Source organism: Cherax quadricarinatus, chromosome 4 (assembly GCF_038502225.1).
Source record: "Cherax quadricarinatus isolate ZL_2023a chromosome 4, ASM3850222v1, whole genome shotgun sequence".
NCBI classification, from domain to species: domain Eukaryota; kingdom Metazoa; phylum Arthropoda; class Malacostraca; order Decapoda; family Parastacidae; genus Cherax; species Cherax quadricarinatus.
The window spans coordinates 56,994,065-57,012,590 of record NC_091295.1 but is presented as its reverse complement, the minus strand read 5'-3'; the positions used below and the strand labels follow the sequence as shown (position 1 = coordinate 57,012,590).

The 18,526-nt window shown below is 37.2% G+C and overlaps 1 protein-coding gene across 2 annotated transcripts in view; it reads right to left on the bottom strand.

Moving 5' to 3' along the window:
• Nucleotides 1-237: 237 nt before the first annotated feature.
• Cipc (Clock interacting protein circadian) overlaps nucleotides 238-18,526 on the bottom strand; it is a 42,641-nt gene continuing 24,352 nt past the window's right edge. Inside the window, exons 4-5 of one of the 2 annotated variants that reach the window (XR_011393543.1) lie at nucleotides 9,178-15,096; nucleotides 238-9,123 (exon numbers count right to left, since the gene is read on the bottom strand). Coding sequence is in view for 1 of the 2 variants with exons in the window: in XM_070096936.1 (XP_069953037.1) it covers nucleotides 14,842-15,096 (255 nt within the window). In the remaining variant the exon portion in view is untranslated. Of the gene's footprint in view, nucleotides 15,097-18,526 lie in introns of both variants that reach the window. The other variant, XM_070096936.1, reaches the window with a different exon arrangement.

Genomic DNA, 18,526 nt, shown 5'->3' with positions numbered 1-18,526 from the left:
GTTTATCATTAAGAGATACAAGAGCTGTAAATCAACACTCAAGAGACCCAGATGCTGTATTTCAACCAAGTTAAACTTCGAAAATATAGGCTACAAGGCAAAACTGGATTTGTCATGTCCTTAGAGTTTAACTTTTTTTTAATATTATTTAACTGAGTGTTCGATACACTGGCACAGTAGACTCACTGCAGTTTCATGGAATGAAAGTCTTAAGTATGCATTTATATTTTATTCTTAAAAAAAAAAGACAACTACAGTGTTTAGGAAATAATTTACAACAAATAATTTGTACCAGCAACAATATGCACCAAATGTGCTAACAGTACAGCTTCTTTTAAGAACTTAGTTATGCACCTTTGAAGATAAGCTTTTAAAATATTGTATAATAAAAAAACATTACTTTTCAAGGCGCAAATGGCAAGTGTGGCACATGTAGTAGATTCGTACATAAGACATCTTACTTGTGTACTCGCCACTGATCCCAGATTTCCATTTTCAAACTTATAACAAAAACATCAAAAATGAAGTATCGTACCAAAGGCTCATTAAGACTCATGTGCGCTGTGTTAAGTGGATCGCAATTTAACATCTGTGCACATAACAGTCTTACAATTATAAAAGACTTAATGAGGCATGAAGCTGATGTGAGTCAGACATATATGCCCTTCAACTTATGGAAAATGTTTAGTAACAAGTCTGAAAAGAGTGAGAGCAGTGAATAGCTAATTGAATTTTTATATGTTAATTGCATTTCTTTAAGACTGAGTAATACCTAAACAAAATGCCACACTTGTGGGCCAGACAGCAGAATGTCACACAATGATGATGGAATTACAAAGTTCCTGTTTGGAGATATAATGAAGAGCCAAAAAGAGATCATTCTAATGTGAAGATCCCCTCACCTAGGCCCTTATGCTAAGGTACAGCCATGAAAGGAAGCAGCACGAGTCAGCACCTTAGAATTCTCTTCATTGTTATGGTGGCCAAAATATTATGATTAGTTGTTTAAGCTTTAACTGCAATATAAGTCAAAACTCTTGGTTAAAAAAAATTTCTAATACTGTACACCAAAAATATAATTTTTTTTATTTATTTTAACACACCAGCTGTCTCCCACCAAGGTAGGGTGACCTGAAAAAAGAAGAAACATTTTATTATCAATCACTCTATCACTGTCATGCCAGCATTACAGCTCACATGCCCCTCCAAACTGCAATATCCAACCCTTCCATCAGAGTATAGGGCCTGTACTTCATGTTACCTTGCTCACACTCCAACAGCATGTCAAGTCATTAAAACCACTTCTAACATGCTCATACATGCCTTTTGGATGTCCAGGCCTCTCACATACAAAACTTCCTTTACCCCCTCCCTCCAACTTTTCCAAGGATGACCCCCTACCCCCTCCTCCTCTCCACTACAGATTTATATACCTTCCAAGTCATCTTAAATTTCTCCATGTCCAATATGTCTCAACCTCTCTTCAGCCCTCGGGATAATACTTTTAGTAAGTCCACACCTTCCTACAATCTCCAAACAATGAATTCTCTGTATAATATTTACACCACACACTGCCCTCAGAAGTGACATCTCCACAGCCTCCTTCTTGCTGCAGTGCTTCACACCCATAGAGTAGAGTTGTACCAATACTCTTTTACAGATGTGAAAAATAGGTTTTAAACACTGCAGTGAGGAGGCTGGAGGCAGTAACGAAATAAAATGAAATACCCTCTCCTTTCAAATAGTGACTAGATTGATGCAGAAAGCATTTACTGGCACTTACAGTAGAGTAGCATCATCATAGAAGAATGAACAAGGACACTAATTTATTCATCGTATAGTAATATATTTTCTAGGCAACATATTGTATGTATTTTATTATTGGAAAGAAAAAACTTTGATTTTAGATATAACAGCTCGACACAAAATCTACATGAAAGCTGTTCTTGCAAAATCAAGTTCTTAAAAGAAAAAAATGTTTATTAAAAAAATGCCAGAAACTGTCATATAATTATATACGAATATAAGATTTTCAAGTGACAGGCAGTGAATTAAATTTTACCTAATTAAAATATAAGCAGATCTGACAATACTTACCATAACAAATTTCCATTGTTATTTTTATGAAATACATTACTAATTTTAGACCTAAAATTTGAACTCATAACATTACTGCTGACAAAATAGATAATCAATAATCTATTGAGAAATGTTTAAACTAATATCTGCATATAAATATGCATTCAGTACACTGAAACATTTGTGTTCATCTTTCTGTTACTAAGAAAAAGATACAGTACCCACGGTGCTATCACTATTCATGGTAATAAACTGGAAACTACAGAGCAAAAATTTCTGCAAGGGAGATTTATAAATTTCAACTGGTATTTGTATTCTACAGAAGATTATGATTATAATCTTTATACTATGTATAAACAGTTAAACATGACTTGGACAACCACAATGTGTTACACAAATCTTCCTAATTCCTGTTCAAATGTCTTATGTCTACATTTCTCATCACTGGCACAGCAGATTTCTCAATATAAACAATCTTAGAATTTTTATATTATTTAAAAATACGTATACAAAACTTTTAACAAATGTGTAATATTTCAATAAAATTCATAACTATGAAAACATTCAGTTTATTAAATTGAAAACTGCCACATGTCAGCAGTATCATTTAAGAAGGAAGATGTTCCCATTATAAGATAAAAAATAATGTGGTATGTACAAATATTATTCCCAGATTAAATCATATGAATCTAACGGAATTCAAGGTTACAGTATGTGCCATATACCCATTGCCAAGGAACACCATAGATGAAGAACATGTCTGGCATTGTTTAGTAAGTATGTAGCAATTCCAAAATATTAAAATTGAATAAAAGAAATTTTTATGAATGCTGATAACCCTTACTATTATTATACTAATTAGTTATACTGCACTGAAGATGTTGAGAATAGCATGATATTGTGATCAGGGTTTAAACACACTGCTACATTTTCATCTTATCACAGATCTTGTCTAATATGTACAGCATTAACTTATTAGTACATGTACATACTACATGTACACTAAACATAATCAGAAAACCTGTAAACTTTGCAACGAACACTGGGATGATCCCATACAAACATGGTCACTCTTCTTTCAGCTGGACTCACTTCTTAAAAGTACAGAAAATTTTGTTGTATTTGCACTGTTGCAAACCTGCACACTGATGTACAACCACTGACAAATTATATTTCTTCCTTTAATAAGACAAGATCTTGCAGTACAACAGCTACTTAAATATTGATCCTGAAATCACCAACTGATGTACTGGCTCAAAATGACAGTGAATGAAAGTGTCACTTATGGCTCTTACTCCCAAAGAAGAATAGAATAACGATGGTAATATAATCACTTTACATGCTAAACCCATATGGGTCATACAACACAACAATACATACATGTATGTGGGTTGTAGTGTGAAAGGTTAGAAGTGTGCAAGGGGAAGAGGTGAGTAAAGGGATAGAGATGTAGGAAGCATTCTTTTAGCAAAGAATAAGTCTACTTCAGTTTCCTACTAACAAACATGCAACAAGTCAAGTACAGTAAATCACTGGTTTCTGTTTGTAAAAAAAGCCTAACATCAATAACACTTCACAGTTTGTTCAGTGTATCACAGCAAAACATATTTACTACTAAACTTAAAATTTAAATTTTAACTACATATTAGGGAATTAATATTATTTTTTAATGATTTGAAGAAATACGCAAGAAAATCTAGATATCTGTTTTTATACAAAACAGTGCAGGCCGACAAGCTTACAATTAGCACACATCTAGCACCAGAGATAGACCTTTTTGCACCTTATGCAATTTTTAGACATGATCACAGACCAAGCAGCAAATAGAGCAGATTTTATTGCACTTAATCTTACTGACAAATATTCAGTATTGGTTATGGATTAAGTTAGTGCTCTTTCACCACCTTCAGTATGGTAGAAAGAGTAAACATCCATTGATTTTACTCCATGTGAAATAAATTACCTTTACAAACTACAAAAATAATACGTATACAGAAAGAGGCCTCATCTTCCACTGACAGAAAAATAATGAATACGTATATGAAAAATTCCTTAAAGAGGACACCTTGATGTTAGAGAAGAGCACTTGATCCAGGAAACTGGAACTGCTTCTTTGGATTAAATCTGATTACCTCCCACTCCCAGGCAATGAATTACTTACAGGTTTAGTGATTTTCATGAAAATAGGTACAGTGGACCCTCGGTTAGAGGCCATTCTGCTTACTGGCCAACTCGGTTACTGGCTGGTTTTTCAGCTTCTGGTTATCAGCCGTTATTTCACTTATTGGCCGTATGGAACGTGTCAACCAGCCTGCCCACCAGCCGCTCACGCATTCATGAGTCAGTCTGGCTGTGTCTCTGGGCAAGTGAGGACACTTCTGCTCATTCATCCAAACATCAAAGAAGCTAATGTTGTGAAAGGGAGTTTAGCAGGGAGTGTAGCAGGGAGGCAGGACCCAAATAGAAATAAGTCGCTCTGTCTGACTTTTTTGGGTTATCCTAGGTTCTTTACACATATGCTGTGGAAGGGAGACAGGGAGTGTAGCAGGGAAACAGGGAGTGTAGCAGGCAGGCAGGGAGTGTAGCATGGAGAGGGAGTGTAGCAGGGAGGCAGGGAGTGTAGCAGGCAGGCAAGGGGTGTAGCATGGAGGGAGGAAGTGTAATGGGAGGGAGGAAGTGTAATGGGAGGCAGGGAGTGTAGGAGGAAGGCAGGGAGTGTTGCAGGCATGCAAGGAGTGTAGCAGGGAAGCAGGGAGTGTACCAGGCAGGCAGGGAGTGTAGTAGGGAGGCAGGGAGTGTAGTAGGGAGGCAGGGAGTGTAGTAGGGAGGCAGGGAGTGTAGTAGGGAGGCAGGGTGTAGCAGGGAGTGTAGGAAGAAGGCAGTGAGCATAGCAAGCATGCAGGGATGTAACCCCAGACAGGGCTTTGATACCTGAAGTCCTTATGGAACAGATTACGGTCGATAACTGAGGGTCCACTGTACTAATAATGTAGAGTATAGTAATTACAATACTATTCTAGTTGTAGTATAATTACAATGAACCAAGCAAATTTTCTTCACTCCTACATTTAGTGTACACAACCTATATGAAGCAATAACAACAGGTGAAAATGTGTTGCTGGTGTAAACTTACAATTAGTTTTAATATGTAACCTTGGGTCAATTTATATTTTGGTGTTAGCTTCATAAAAACTTAAAACAGAGAATTATACATAACAGTTCTCGTTTCACAAAAAAATCTGACTAAACTATTATTTGAGTTATATTCTGTACAGTATTTGCCTGTTGAATTTGAAAATATGAGTAATGTAAATGAAGTAAAAATGTTGTAAAATATGCTCAGAATTGCTTCTTAACAATATTTCAGATCAGCTTTTTATATCTGTTTCCGTTATCAACATGAATCACTCGCAAGTCTTTGAAAAAAAAAATTATGCTCAAGCACCTTTCTTACTATTTATTTTCTAACACACTGACCGTCTTCCATTGAGGTAGGGTGATCTGAAAAAGAAGAAACATTTTCACCATTGTTCATTCAATCACTGTCTTGCCAAAAGCATGCTGATATCTCAGCTCAGATGGTCCTCTGAACTGCAACATCCCCACTTCTCCTCCAGAGTGCTGGCACTGTACTTACCACGTCTAGGACTCAATCTGGCTAGCTAGTTTTCCTAGACCCCTTCATAAATGTTACTCTGCTCATACTCCAACAGCAAGTCAAACCATTTGCCTCTACTCACTCCTGTCTAACATGCTCACCCAAGCCTGTTGGATGTCCAAGCTCCTAGCACTCAGCTCCAACAATATATAAGTAAGTAAGTACAGTATATGTACAGTATATTGCTTTCTTTCAAAATACCACTGAAATTTCTTCACACGACTATGGGTTATAACTGAAACGCAGCTACTTGTGAATGCAGATCATGTCTAAAATACTCTTAATATAAAGGTCTTTAAAAGATCATTAAAAGGCAGGTGTAAGTGCCTGAAAAATGTAAAAATGTGCAATAGACAATCAAATAATATATATATATTATTATTGCGCAAAAAAAAAAAAAAAAAAAGCAGCTTCATTAGCAAAAACAAAGTAGTAATGAACATGCCACCATCACAAATGTCAAACTGTCAAATAATATTTATATTTTAACATCAGTTAAAAATTCTTAATACATTCTTGCTCTGAGAATACATGTGGGGCTCTATTCAAGTGCTAAAGTTTGTTGTGGATAATATATACACCCAGTATGGACCCTATATTTTTGTTATTTTATGGCATTCTGCTTTTTTTTTTTAAGTAAATGTCCAATCTTTTATTTATTACTGGCCTGACTTTGCCAAATAATTTCTGACTGTAAATGATGGTGAAAAAGGACTCCACAATCATACCTTTAAATTATAAGAGGGGCACTATATACTTTTTGAAGATATAAAAGTATATAGTACGCATAATCATAAGTGTCTGTATGAATCCCAACAAGACTTAAGACAATTTTAATGCAAAAGTTTAAAAAGATCTGAATTAAGATATGGAGTGACACACTTCTGTTAGAAAAAACATTCATTTTAAAATTTATACAGAAGCTATGCAGAGATTCATGAAAATCTTTATTCCATCATTGTTACTATGTGAAACATAAGTGTGTGTTAGATAGAAAATATTTAAAAATTCTGACTATTGTAAATTGTATTCCAGGATAAAAAATGTAAAACATTACACAAAGCCATAATTCAGCTAGAATTGAGAATCACATGCAATACTAAATATTTTATCCTAGAAACTCCTTCAACAACCACATGCTCTAGAGAACATCAACAACATGATGTGAGCACCTAAAACTGGACCATACACAGGACCATATTGAGTTTGTTAATCATTTCAAAATTCAGTACACCTGATTCTGGTGTAATGAATTAGAGCATAAAATATCTTCCCAATGATTTCCATGAATACAATTCACACCCCCTCTAGGCTAAAAAAATCCCTAAAAATATAAATATATACATTTAACACTGTATGAGAAACAGCATTTAAATCTTTGAATCAGAAATGTATACAATATTAGAAACTACACTCCTTAAAAATCAGACTAAAAAAAAGGGGGGTGCTGCACCACTAAATCTGACATTTCAGGACCAGAAGCTATCCAGAACTTCCAACTTTTTGAACATACACATAAAATCTGCAACACTTACAAAAACAACTTGCCAATTAATTTGGTAGGGTGTGCAAAAGAAGAAAATTAAAAGTGAATACAGGAAAGAGTAAGGTTATGAGGATAACAAAAAGATTAGGTGATGAAAGATTGGATATCAGATTGGAGGGAGAGAGTATGGAGGTGGTGAATGTATTCAGATATTTGGGAGTTGACTTGTCAGCGGATGGGTCTATGAAAGATGAGGTGAATCACAGAATTGATGAGGGGAAAAGGGTGAGTGGTGCACTTAGGAGTCTGTGGAGACAAAGAACTTTGTCCTTGGAGGCAAAGAGGGGAATGTATGAGAGTATAGTTTTACCAACACTCTTATATGGGTGTGAAGCATGGGTGATGAATGTTGCAGCGAGGAGACGGCTGGAGGCAGTGGAGATGTCATGTCTGAGGGCAATGTGTGGTGTGAATATAATGCAGAAAATTCGTAGTTTGGAAGTTAGGAGGAGGTGCGGGATTACCAAAACTGTCGTCCAGAGGGCTGAGGAAGGGTTGTTGAGGTGGTTCGGACATGTAGAGAGAATGGAACGAAACAGAGTGACTTCAAGAGTGTATCAGTCTGTAGTGGAAGGAAGGCGGGGTAGGGGTCGGCCTAGGAAAGGTTGGAGGGAGGGGGTAAAGAAGGTTTTGTGTACAAGGGGCTTGGACTTCCAGCAGGCATGCGTGAGCGTGTTTGATAGGAGTGAATGGAGACAAATGGTTTTTAATACTTGACATGCTGTTGGAGTGTGAGCAAAGTAACATTTATGAAGGGGTTCAAGGAAACCGGCAGGCCGGACTTGAGTCCTGGAGATGGGAAGTACAGTGCCTGCACTCTGAAGGAGGGGTGTTAATGTTGCAGTTTAAAAACTGTAGTGTAAAGCACCCTTCTGGCAAGACAGTGATGGAGTGAATGATGGTGAAAGTTTTTCTTTTTCGGGCCACCCTGCCTTGGTGGGAATCGGCCAGTGTGATAATAAAAAAAAAAAAATATTCCACTTCTAAATATATACAAACAAGTACAGTACTGGTATATACTGCACATCATATTGGAAAGAATTATCATTATTCTCATGGAAAACACTAAGCTTCTGTGGGTCATTCAGTGCTGGATAGCAAGGGTAAGGGAGACGGTAGAGGGAGTAAGACGGTGTAGAGGAAAGGACAATGGCAATAGTGGGAGTAGTGTCACAGAAGGTATAGAATATCAGTGCCAGTTAGGAATTCACAGAGAATCTGCATTAAAAGTGGAAAAACCACAGAAGAGGGTGGAGAGAGTAAATATGTCAGGGCACTGAAAAAGTATCTGAAGTAAAACTGGTATGGTCTTTGTTGAACTAAACATGTGACCGTATGTTTCTAGCTTGATGTATAAGGAGGCACACGAGGAAGTGGCTGGAGTAGACAGGCTTAACAATGTCTATTTTTCAATTAGGTATCTAAGAATGTGTAGCCTTGGTTTAAAATCTACGAAGATATTATTACCACTTAGAAAAGTTGTAATTATGCCTTGTTATTTGCCTTTATAGGAAATGACATAGGGTGTGAAACAGATGTAACCTAGGGAAACAAAGGACAGGCTTAGCTGGATCTAAAAGATAGGTTGAGAAGGGTTTCAGGACTGAAAATATCTTCGTCATTTCAATACAGTCATCAAAAGGAACCACAAATGAAGATCTAGGGCATTCAAATAAGAGTGATGAGAAGACTGGAGTTGTGTGAACCCTCCCTGCTACTACCCTGTTAGAAGCAAGGAGAGGATTGAGTAAGCTGAGTGGTCAAGGAAGGGGAATGAAGAGTGGAAGAGGAAAGCTGCATAAAGGTATTCAAAACTGAAGAAGAGGTAATGATCTCTGACCTATATGACCCCTAATGGCCAATATAGGTCAGAGATCATTAGTGCTTTCTTGACTAAAATAACTATAAACAAACTGTCACACAAGGCAGAAACAGAAACATTTAAAGCAGTTTCTAAAATAATTTGCCTGAAGCATCATTTGGGGTCCCAGGTAAAGGTGTAAAGGTAGAAAGTTGAAAGTGAACATTGATAAGAGTAAGGTGATGAGGGTATCAAACAATTTAGATAAAGAAAAACTGGATATCACATTGGAGGGAGCATGGAAGAAGTGAATGTATTAAAATATTTGAGAGCTCTCTTGTCAGCAGATGAGTTTATGAAGGATGAGGTTAACCATAGAACCAATTAAGGAAAAAAGATGAGTGGTGCTTTGAGGTATCTGTGGAGATCAAAAAACATTATCCATGGAGGCAAAGAAGGAAATGTACAAGAACATAGTGGTACCAACAGTCTTACATGGGTGTGAAGCATGGGCTGTAAATGCTGCAGCAAAGAGGAGACTGGAGGTAGTGGAGATGCATCTAAGGGCAATGTGTGGTGTAAATATTATACAGAGAATTCATAGCGTGGAAATTAGGAGGAGGTGTGGAGTTACTAAAATTATGAGCCAAAGGGCTGAAGAGAGGTTGTTGAAGTGGTTTGGTCATTTAAAGAGAATGGAACAAAGCAGAATGACTTGGAGAGTGTATAACTCTGTAGGGGAAGGAAGGAGAGGTAAGGGTTGTCCTAGGAAAGGTTGGAGGGAGGGGGTAAAGGAGGTTTTGTGAGTGAGGGGTTTAGACTTCCAGCAAGGGTGCATGAGCGTGTTAGATAGGAGTGAAAGGAGACGAATGGTTTTTGGGATGTGGAGCTGTTGGAGTGTGAGCAGAGTAATATTTTGTGAAAAGATTCAGCGAAACCAGTTAGCTGGACTTGAGTCCTGGGGGTGGGAAGTACAATGCCTGCACTTTAAAAGAGGGGTTTGATGTATTGGCTGTTTGGAGTGACATCTAAACTGTCGTATCTGAGCGCCTCTGCAAAGACAATGATTATGTATGAATGATGGTGAAAGTGTTGAATGATGAAAGTTTTTTTTTTCTTTTTGGGTCACCCTACCTCGGTGGGAAACAGCCCCTGTGTTAAAAAACAAAATCATGTTAAACAATAAATCCAAAAGAGTCATACAGCATTGCAGAGAGGAATGTGCAAAAGCATAAATGTTTAAAGTGTAGGATTGAATGAGGGGCAAAAGTGTGTGAGGGGTAAGAGTTAGCGAAGGTAGGGAAGAGAGCAAAAGCAAAATTTAAATCAGAGTTGGTGCAATAGGTTAGCTTCCATCACAAAGTTGAAGAGAGTCTGCATCGAGAGAGGGTGTCAGTGTGTTAGGGCGGTGGAGACGTCGACAATGAATCCTGTGAACCCACTGGTAAATAGGACAATCTATTAAGACATGGTGGATTGACAGCATAACCCAGGAGTCCATGTAAAGCGGTGCTGGGTGTTTCTCCATGTGGCATCTATGAGTGAGTCATGTATGCAATACGAAAGCAGGAGAGTTCAGTCTGCCAAACACGACAATGGAAGAAAGAGGACAGAAACCTAATTGTAGTTTAACAGAAAACAATTTGTTGTTGTCCAACTCAGATCAAAGTTGTTGCCAAAGGTTGCAGAGTTGTTGTGGGATCACTGAAAAACAGTCCAAGAAAGGAATACCCCTGTGGGAAATTGGGGAATCATGAACAGTTAACCAAGCAGCAAAGTCTGCTTGTTTGTTGTCCTGGGACCCAGCAAAAAAAAAAAAAAAAAAAAAAGGCTATAGTGTGTTTACTAGAAACATCATTACCAAAGTTGTATATGAAGGACAAAAGGACGAGAAAGTTGAATTTCTGGATAGCCTGGAATACACTTTGGGAGTTTGACGAAACTACGAAAGACAAGGTGAATATTAATGAGGTGGACATCGACACTATGTGTATGAAAGCAGTGAGAATTGCATATACGTATCTAAGCTGTGAAAACAATGACTAATTCTAATAGTAATATAAAAAAAACTTATTTCTACAAAGTATATGATTTAGTTAATACAGCAGAACCTTGGTACTCAAACAAAGCTTGACACTCGACCAAACAGACACAAACCTGCCAGAACTTCGCTGTAAATTATTTCGTGCTTTTTTTGCATTTTTTGTTTTTTATATTATTTGTATAAATAATTCACCATGGGCCCTACAAAGATTAGTGATAACAGCCAACCAAAAAGAAAATTGATTGGGAAAAATTTGTTTGATACTTGAACAGATCGGCACTTGAACAACCTTCTGGAATGAATTAAATTTGTGTACCAATTTTCCACTGTACAGATCTAGTTGACATTATTGGCATACTTTATAGAAATTCCTTAGTTATGCAGAGCATTTTGGGCAGTCTAAGTTAATCTTGTCCCCTAATATGTGACCTACAACAGTTAGCTAACACCCAGATACCTACTTATTGCTAGGTGAACACACCTGGCAGTGTGCAAGCTGTAAAACAACTTTTGTTCTGCAGAGTAAATAATCTTAGATTATTTTTTTATGAAAAACAGCTGCATACCCAACATCATCAGGGGACCTAGAACCACCATTGTACATTGAAATAGCATGAGAATGAGAATGGAAGCAGTCAATAAAAAGCAAGCATGATGTTGTAGGAGGCAAGTGAGCTTTTCTACATGAAAATGGAAAGGAGCAAACATGAATTATTAGAACTTCATAAAGAGGGAGTGGCAGGTCCCACTGTGATCCCACCTCCTCCTGCTTCACCTCATCTAACTGCAGTATATAAGCCACCTCTCTGGCCCTATGCTGCATTTCCTACAAGAGTGATGGACTGAACACATCGATTCCAGGTTGAGGGACTGATTACCTCAAACTTCTCCTCTCCTTACCCATTTCTACTTTGTATTGGACTGATGAAGCCACTGTGTGGCAAAACGTTTCTTCAATAAAGATTCCCATGTGTTGCATAAGTGTCTCACTTCTTCAAAGAGGGAGGGGAAAAGTAAGATGCAGAGTGAACATAAAGGGGAGGCAAATTAAAGGAAGCCAACAGAAGCTGAATACTGAGAGGAAAGAGCCATAATAAATGGAGGTGACAATTAAGCAAATTAGCCACACTAATATCTGCTACCATTCTGTACATGGAGGGATTATGAAGGTCATGAAGGAAGACAAAATATCAAGACAATGGGGACTATGATGATCTTGCAAACATGGTGCATTCACCTCTGCATATAAGTTCTTGACCTAGGAAGATCAAAAAGCCCCAAGAAACAAAGGCAACCTTTGATGCTGAATGGAATCAACCTTAGTAGTAGTGGGGAAGGCTGAAGAACATAGTAGGTCGGAAAATGAAGGCAAAGAAGGGTTGGTCTATCAGTCTCACCCCACAAATTCTAGTTTTAAGGAGGTTCAGCTGACTATGACAAGCAGGGAGGTTATGCAAGGCTTCCATGACATTCAATGATCAAATGGAAGACTGAGAAATTTTACTGAGCCTTGTTCAGAGATATGAGGACCATACTGGTAAAGAGTAGTACAAGGGATAGTAGGGCATCTAAGGAAAGTGATCTGGTGAATTTTAGCAGCAGGAAATTTAAGTCTGTGAGAGATGCCCAGTTGGAAGCACAATCAATAGCATACTGGAGAGGGGCTGCTAGAAGGTGACAGTCAGAACCTCCATAAGGTATAGCAAAATCATTGACAAAGAGACAACCAAATATTGAAAGGGAGAACAGAGGCAAGGTCATTAATGGTGAGCAGGAAGAGGGTAGTGCTAAGAACACAGCCTTGATGTATGCCTTCAGCCTAGACAAAGTTGGGAAAAGCTATTATTTATCCAGATGTAAAGTGCCTCTCAGACAAAAAACTTTAACGAAGAGCAACAAATTGCCTTTGAGGCCTAGGGAATGGGTGGTGCTGACTTTTGTTTAGGTTAATCTTGTCACCCTGGAGGACAAGATTAACTTAAGTTGCCCAAAATGTTTTGCATAATGATGGGTTTTCTATATAGTATGCCGGTGATGTCAGGTAGGTCTGTATCAGTTGTATCATATATTTGCAGAAATAGATTATTATTGTAATGTCGTAAGCTTTCTTGAGATCAAAAAGACTATAACAGCTAACTGATTATTAACAAAGTCATTGCTAACAAAGGTATCCAGGTGGATTAAGGGGTTGATGGTAGAATAACTCCTATGAAAACTAAATTGATTAGGAGAGAGAACTTTGGGTTTCCAAATAACATACTAAACATCTCTAAACCAAGTGTTCCAGCAACTTCCAAACTGTACTAGTAAGAGTGATGGGTTTGTAATGAGTGATGTTATGGCACAGAGGGGTAGAAGGCATGGGATATAAAATTACAGCATATGTTTAAGTGTCTGATAGTCAAACATAAGTGGAACATCATTACATTGTCTAAAATTTTGCAAGTCTTCACCCTTATCACCTCATTAGACCTTCCCTCAACTTTTTTGCTTTGAACTTTGTGTCTTGAAGTAACAGCATGCAAAGTAGGTATAACATAGTAATCTTGAGTAGACATATTGATGCTATAAGTTGGAATTAAAAAAAATAATAATAAAGCACCAACAGAGACAAGATGTAAAATGATGATTCAGGGTATTATTATTAATATTGTTGCTATATTCATTCAGAAGTGCTAAACCCATGAAGATTATACAGTGTCTAAGGAACTGGATGTAATTAAGTTTGATCCAAGAAAGAGGAAGGTCACTCCAATTCCTCAGCTCAAGAGCCCTTCACCAGCATCCTTTGAAGGGATGGCCTCAAGTAGATAGATTACCTTTACAAGCAGAAATACTATGTATATAGGATAACATGTTGGTTTGAAAGGCAGAGCTTATTCCTGAGAGCAAGATATTTAAAGTGACCACTGCAGAAAACCTATTACTATATGTTAAAAACCTGAGAACTGATAACAAAGAAAAGAAATTACAGAACTTTGGTAAACAGTTCAATGGTGCAGCACTTTTACTGTATAGTGATTGGTATCTTGAAACCAGTTACACTTTCATGCATAATAAAAAAAAAAAATTCTAAATATATACTGTCTTGTTTAACAACAGGACCAGATGCATCCAAATTCACTAATAACACTTAACTTCCAAATGAAATTAATTACAAGTTGAGCCATTATGTATTGTCTTAAGAATATATAGTACAGAATATTCCTGTTTTTGGCTGTGAATGGTCAAGTATGTTCAGTCAGTGCTCACATAGTATTTCTTCATTAATGAAATATAATTTCTCATGTTAGAATAATGAGTTTACTTTACAATTCAACACCATTTTTAAGATGAATAATGAAAGGTACAGGATAGCAAGCCAACCCTCAGTTCTACCAGTTAAAAACTTTACATGCATGAAAGATTTGTATTGCTGTGTCCATTGCATCCATAATACAAGTTAAGGTACACAATTAAACATATCACAAGTAATGAGCAAAATCCTTAAGTGTTTTCTATCTCTCTAATTTAAACAGAAGTATGGTTCAAACAACCGCTGACAATCACGTTAAATATCACTGAGCATACGTTCTCAGCATTTCAATAATCTTTCAAAAAAATCAGTAAATGTTTAGAGCAGTGTTACTAACTAAAATCAGAGAAAATTTAATATTTAGCTATTGCTAAATATTAAATTTACTTTTCATCTTATTATTTTTTAGTAGGTCAGACTAATGCCCAAAGTTGGAAAAAAACTTTGGTGGGGACAAGTTCTCCTCTTCTGATGATTCAATATCATCAGATAATGATGTGTCATCTGATGAGCTTGAAATAGTAGGTGGTGGTGAGGGTGATGACATATTGCTATGGGATGATATGTTATCATCAGACATGTCATTTAACAGAGTCGATGTCACTGAATTCATGTTCACATCAGTAGAGTGGGTGGAGACTGACATGATACGCTGCGAACCTGGGACAACAACCTGAAACATTAAGACATTTGCTGTAACTCATACTATTTTTTAATAAACTGTCCATTCTTACTATTTAACTTCTCATAAATCTTATAAGCCAACTGCACTTCAAATTTAATTGTGTTCGAGTTATATTCCATTTATAAGATGACAGAGATTAATATTGTTAGGGACATACTTAATTACTATGCAGTGGACCCTCGGTTATCGGCCATTCCGGATATCAGCCAATTTAGTTTTTGCCTGCTTTTTTGGCTGAAATTTTATCCAAGTTATTGGCTGTTTTTTCAGAGATCAGCCATACTGGACGCGTAATAAATCACCCTTGAGCACATTAAATGTCTTATTTTAGGTTAATGTAGACATTTTCATTAATCCATCTATGATATTTTCTTCAAAATTATATAAGAAACACGTTACATAACATTTAGCATATAAACATGCATGTTTATATGCTATCAAGTGGAGAGTCGGGTGGAGAGTAAACATTACGTTTTCTCTGATTCAGCGTTAGAGAAAACTGAATCTGGCATCTCGCCCAGTAACCACCCTTCACGTGCATTTGTTTACAAAGCTCGGCATGAATTATTCATCCCTTCTCCCTTTGTTTATGATGGCATCTGAAGGTAGTTGTTAGAAACGATTAAACTCAGTGAACATGGTAATAATATGGCTGTGTAGTGTAGCCCAAGGGGGTTATACTACACAGAGGGGAGAGGGAGTTGGGGATTCCCAACTCCCTCTCCCCTCCTGACTTCTTCAATACTCCAACAAGTCTTCAATAAAGGTGTGTAATGTTCATTTATCATTAAAATTTGTGCTTTATATTTATTTCTTATTGTTTTCTGTATGTAAAACAATAGTTAATCTTTAAAAAATGTATTTTTTGTTAATATTTTTGGGTGTCTGAAACAGATTAATTGGATTTACATTAATTCTTATGGGAAATATTATTTCGGTTTTTGGCCTTTTCGGATTTAGGCTGACCTTCTGGAATGGATTATGGCCGATAACCAAGGGTCCACTGTACAATGAATTTAACATATTTCCCATTTTGTGATAGTGTATTTCACCATATATCTACAATACTGTAACTATATTCCAAAGTGTTAAGACTCCATTGATCTTGTAAAGTATCCAGTCTTATAATAACCATAATAATAATTTTATGTAGTAGGTTGGTAGACAGCAACCACCCAGGGAGTTACTACCGTCCTGCCAGGTCAGTGTCAAACGAAAGCCTGCAAGATTTCAGGTACGTCTTGCTACTTCTACTTACACTTAGGTCACACTACACACACATGTACACATTTATGTATACACACTCATCTGAGTTTTCTTTGATTTTATCTTAATAGTTCTTGTTCTTATTGCTTTTCCTTATATATCCATGGGGAAGTGCAATAAGAATCTTTCCTCCGTAAGCCATGCGTGTTGTAAAAGTCAACTAAAATGCCGGGACCAATGGGCTAGTAACCCCTTTTTCCGTATAGCCTACTAAAGAGAAAAAGAAGAAAACCGTCAAAGTTGGATGTTTGAATGTGCATGGATGTTGTGTGAATGATAACTGAGTTGGGCAAATATTCTGTTAGTGGGATGGATTGTGAAGGACCTGTCTAGTATGGGCCAACAGGCCTGCTGCAGTGTATTATTATTAGTACGTATATAATATAGGTAGTAGGTTGGTAGACAGCAACCACCCAGGGAAGTACTACCGTCCTGCCAGATGACTGTGAAACAGAAACCTGTAACTGTTTTGCATGATGGTAGGATTGCTGGTGTCTTTTTCTGTCTCATAAACACGCTAGATAACAGGGATATCTTGCTACTCCAACTTACACTTTGGTCACACTTCACAGACATGCACATGCATATATATATACATACATCTAGGTTTTTCTCCTTTTTCTACATAGCACTTGTTCTTCTTTATTTCTTCTATTGTCCATGGGGAAGTGGAAAAGAATCTTTCCTCCGTAAACCATGCGTGTCGTATGAGGCGACTAAAATGCCGGGAGAAATGGGCTAGTAACCCCTTCTCCTGTAGACATTTACTAAAAAAGAGAAGAAAAAAAACTTTATAAAACTGGGATGCTTGAATGTGCGTGGATGTAGTGCAGATGACAACAAACAGATGATTGCTGATGTTATGAATGAAAAGAAATTGGATGTCCTGGCCCTAAGCGAAACAAAGCTGAAGGGGGTAGGGGAGTTTCGGTGGGGGGAAATAAATGGGATTAAATCTGGAGTATCTGAGAGAGTTAGAGCAAAGGAAGGGGTAGCAGTAATGTTGAATGATCAGTTATGGAAGGAGAAAAGAGAATATGAATGTGTAAATGCAAGAATTATGTGGATTAAAGTAAAGGTTGGATGCGAGAAGTGGGTCATAATAAGCGTGTATGCACCTGGAGAAGAGAGGAATGCAGAGGAGAGAGAGAGATTTTGGGAGATGTTAAGTGAATGTATAGGAGCCTTTGAACCAAGTGAGAATAATTGTGGTAGGGGACCTGAATGCTAAAGTAGGAGAAACTTTTAGAGAGGGTGTGGTAGGTAAGTTTGGGGTGCCAGGTGTAAATGATAATGGGAGCCCTTTGATTGAACTTTGTATAGAAAGGGGTTTAGTTATAGGTAATACATATTTTAAGAAAAAGAGGATAAATAAGTATACAAGATATGATGTAGGGCGAAATGACAGTAGTTTGTTGGATTATGTATTGGTAGATAAAAGACTGTTGAGTAGACTTCAGGATGTACATGTTTATAGAGGGGCCACGATATATCAGATCACTTTCTAGTTGTAGCTACACTGAGAGTAAAAGGTAGATGGGATACAAGGAGAATAGAAGCATCAGGGAAGAGAGAGGTGAAGGTTTATAAACTAACAGAGGAGGCAGTTAGGGAAAGATATAAACAGCTATTGGAGGATAGATGGGCTAATGAGAGCATAGGCAATGGGGTCGAAGAGGTATGGGGTAGGTTTAAAAATGTAGTGTTAGTGTGTTCAGCAGAAGTTTGTGGTTACAGGAAAGTGGGTGCAGGAGGGAAGAGGAGCGATTGGTGGAATGATGATGTAAAGAGAGGAGTAAGGGAGAAAAAGTTAGCATATGAGAAGTTTTTACAAAGTAGAAGTGATGCAAGGAGGGAAGAGTATATGGAGAAAAAGAGAGAGGTTAAGAGAGTGGTGAAGCAATGTAAAAAGAGAGCAAATGAGAGAGTGGGTGAGATGTTATCAACAAATTTTGTTGAAAATAAGAAAAAGTTTTGGAGTGAGATTAACAAGTTAAGTAAGCCTAGAGAACAAATGGATTTGTCAGTTAAAAATAGGAGAGGAGAGTTATTAAATGGAGAGTTAGAGGTATTGGGAAGATGGAGGAAATATTCTGAGGAACTGTTAAATGTTGATGAAGATAGGGAAGCTGTGATTTCGTGTATCGGGCAA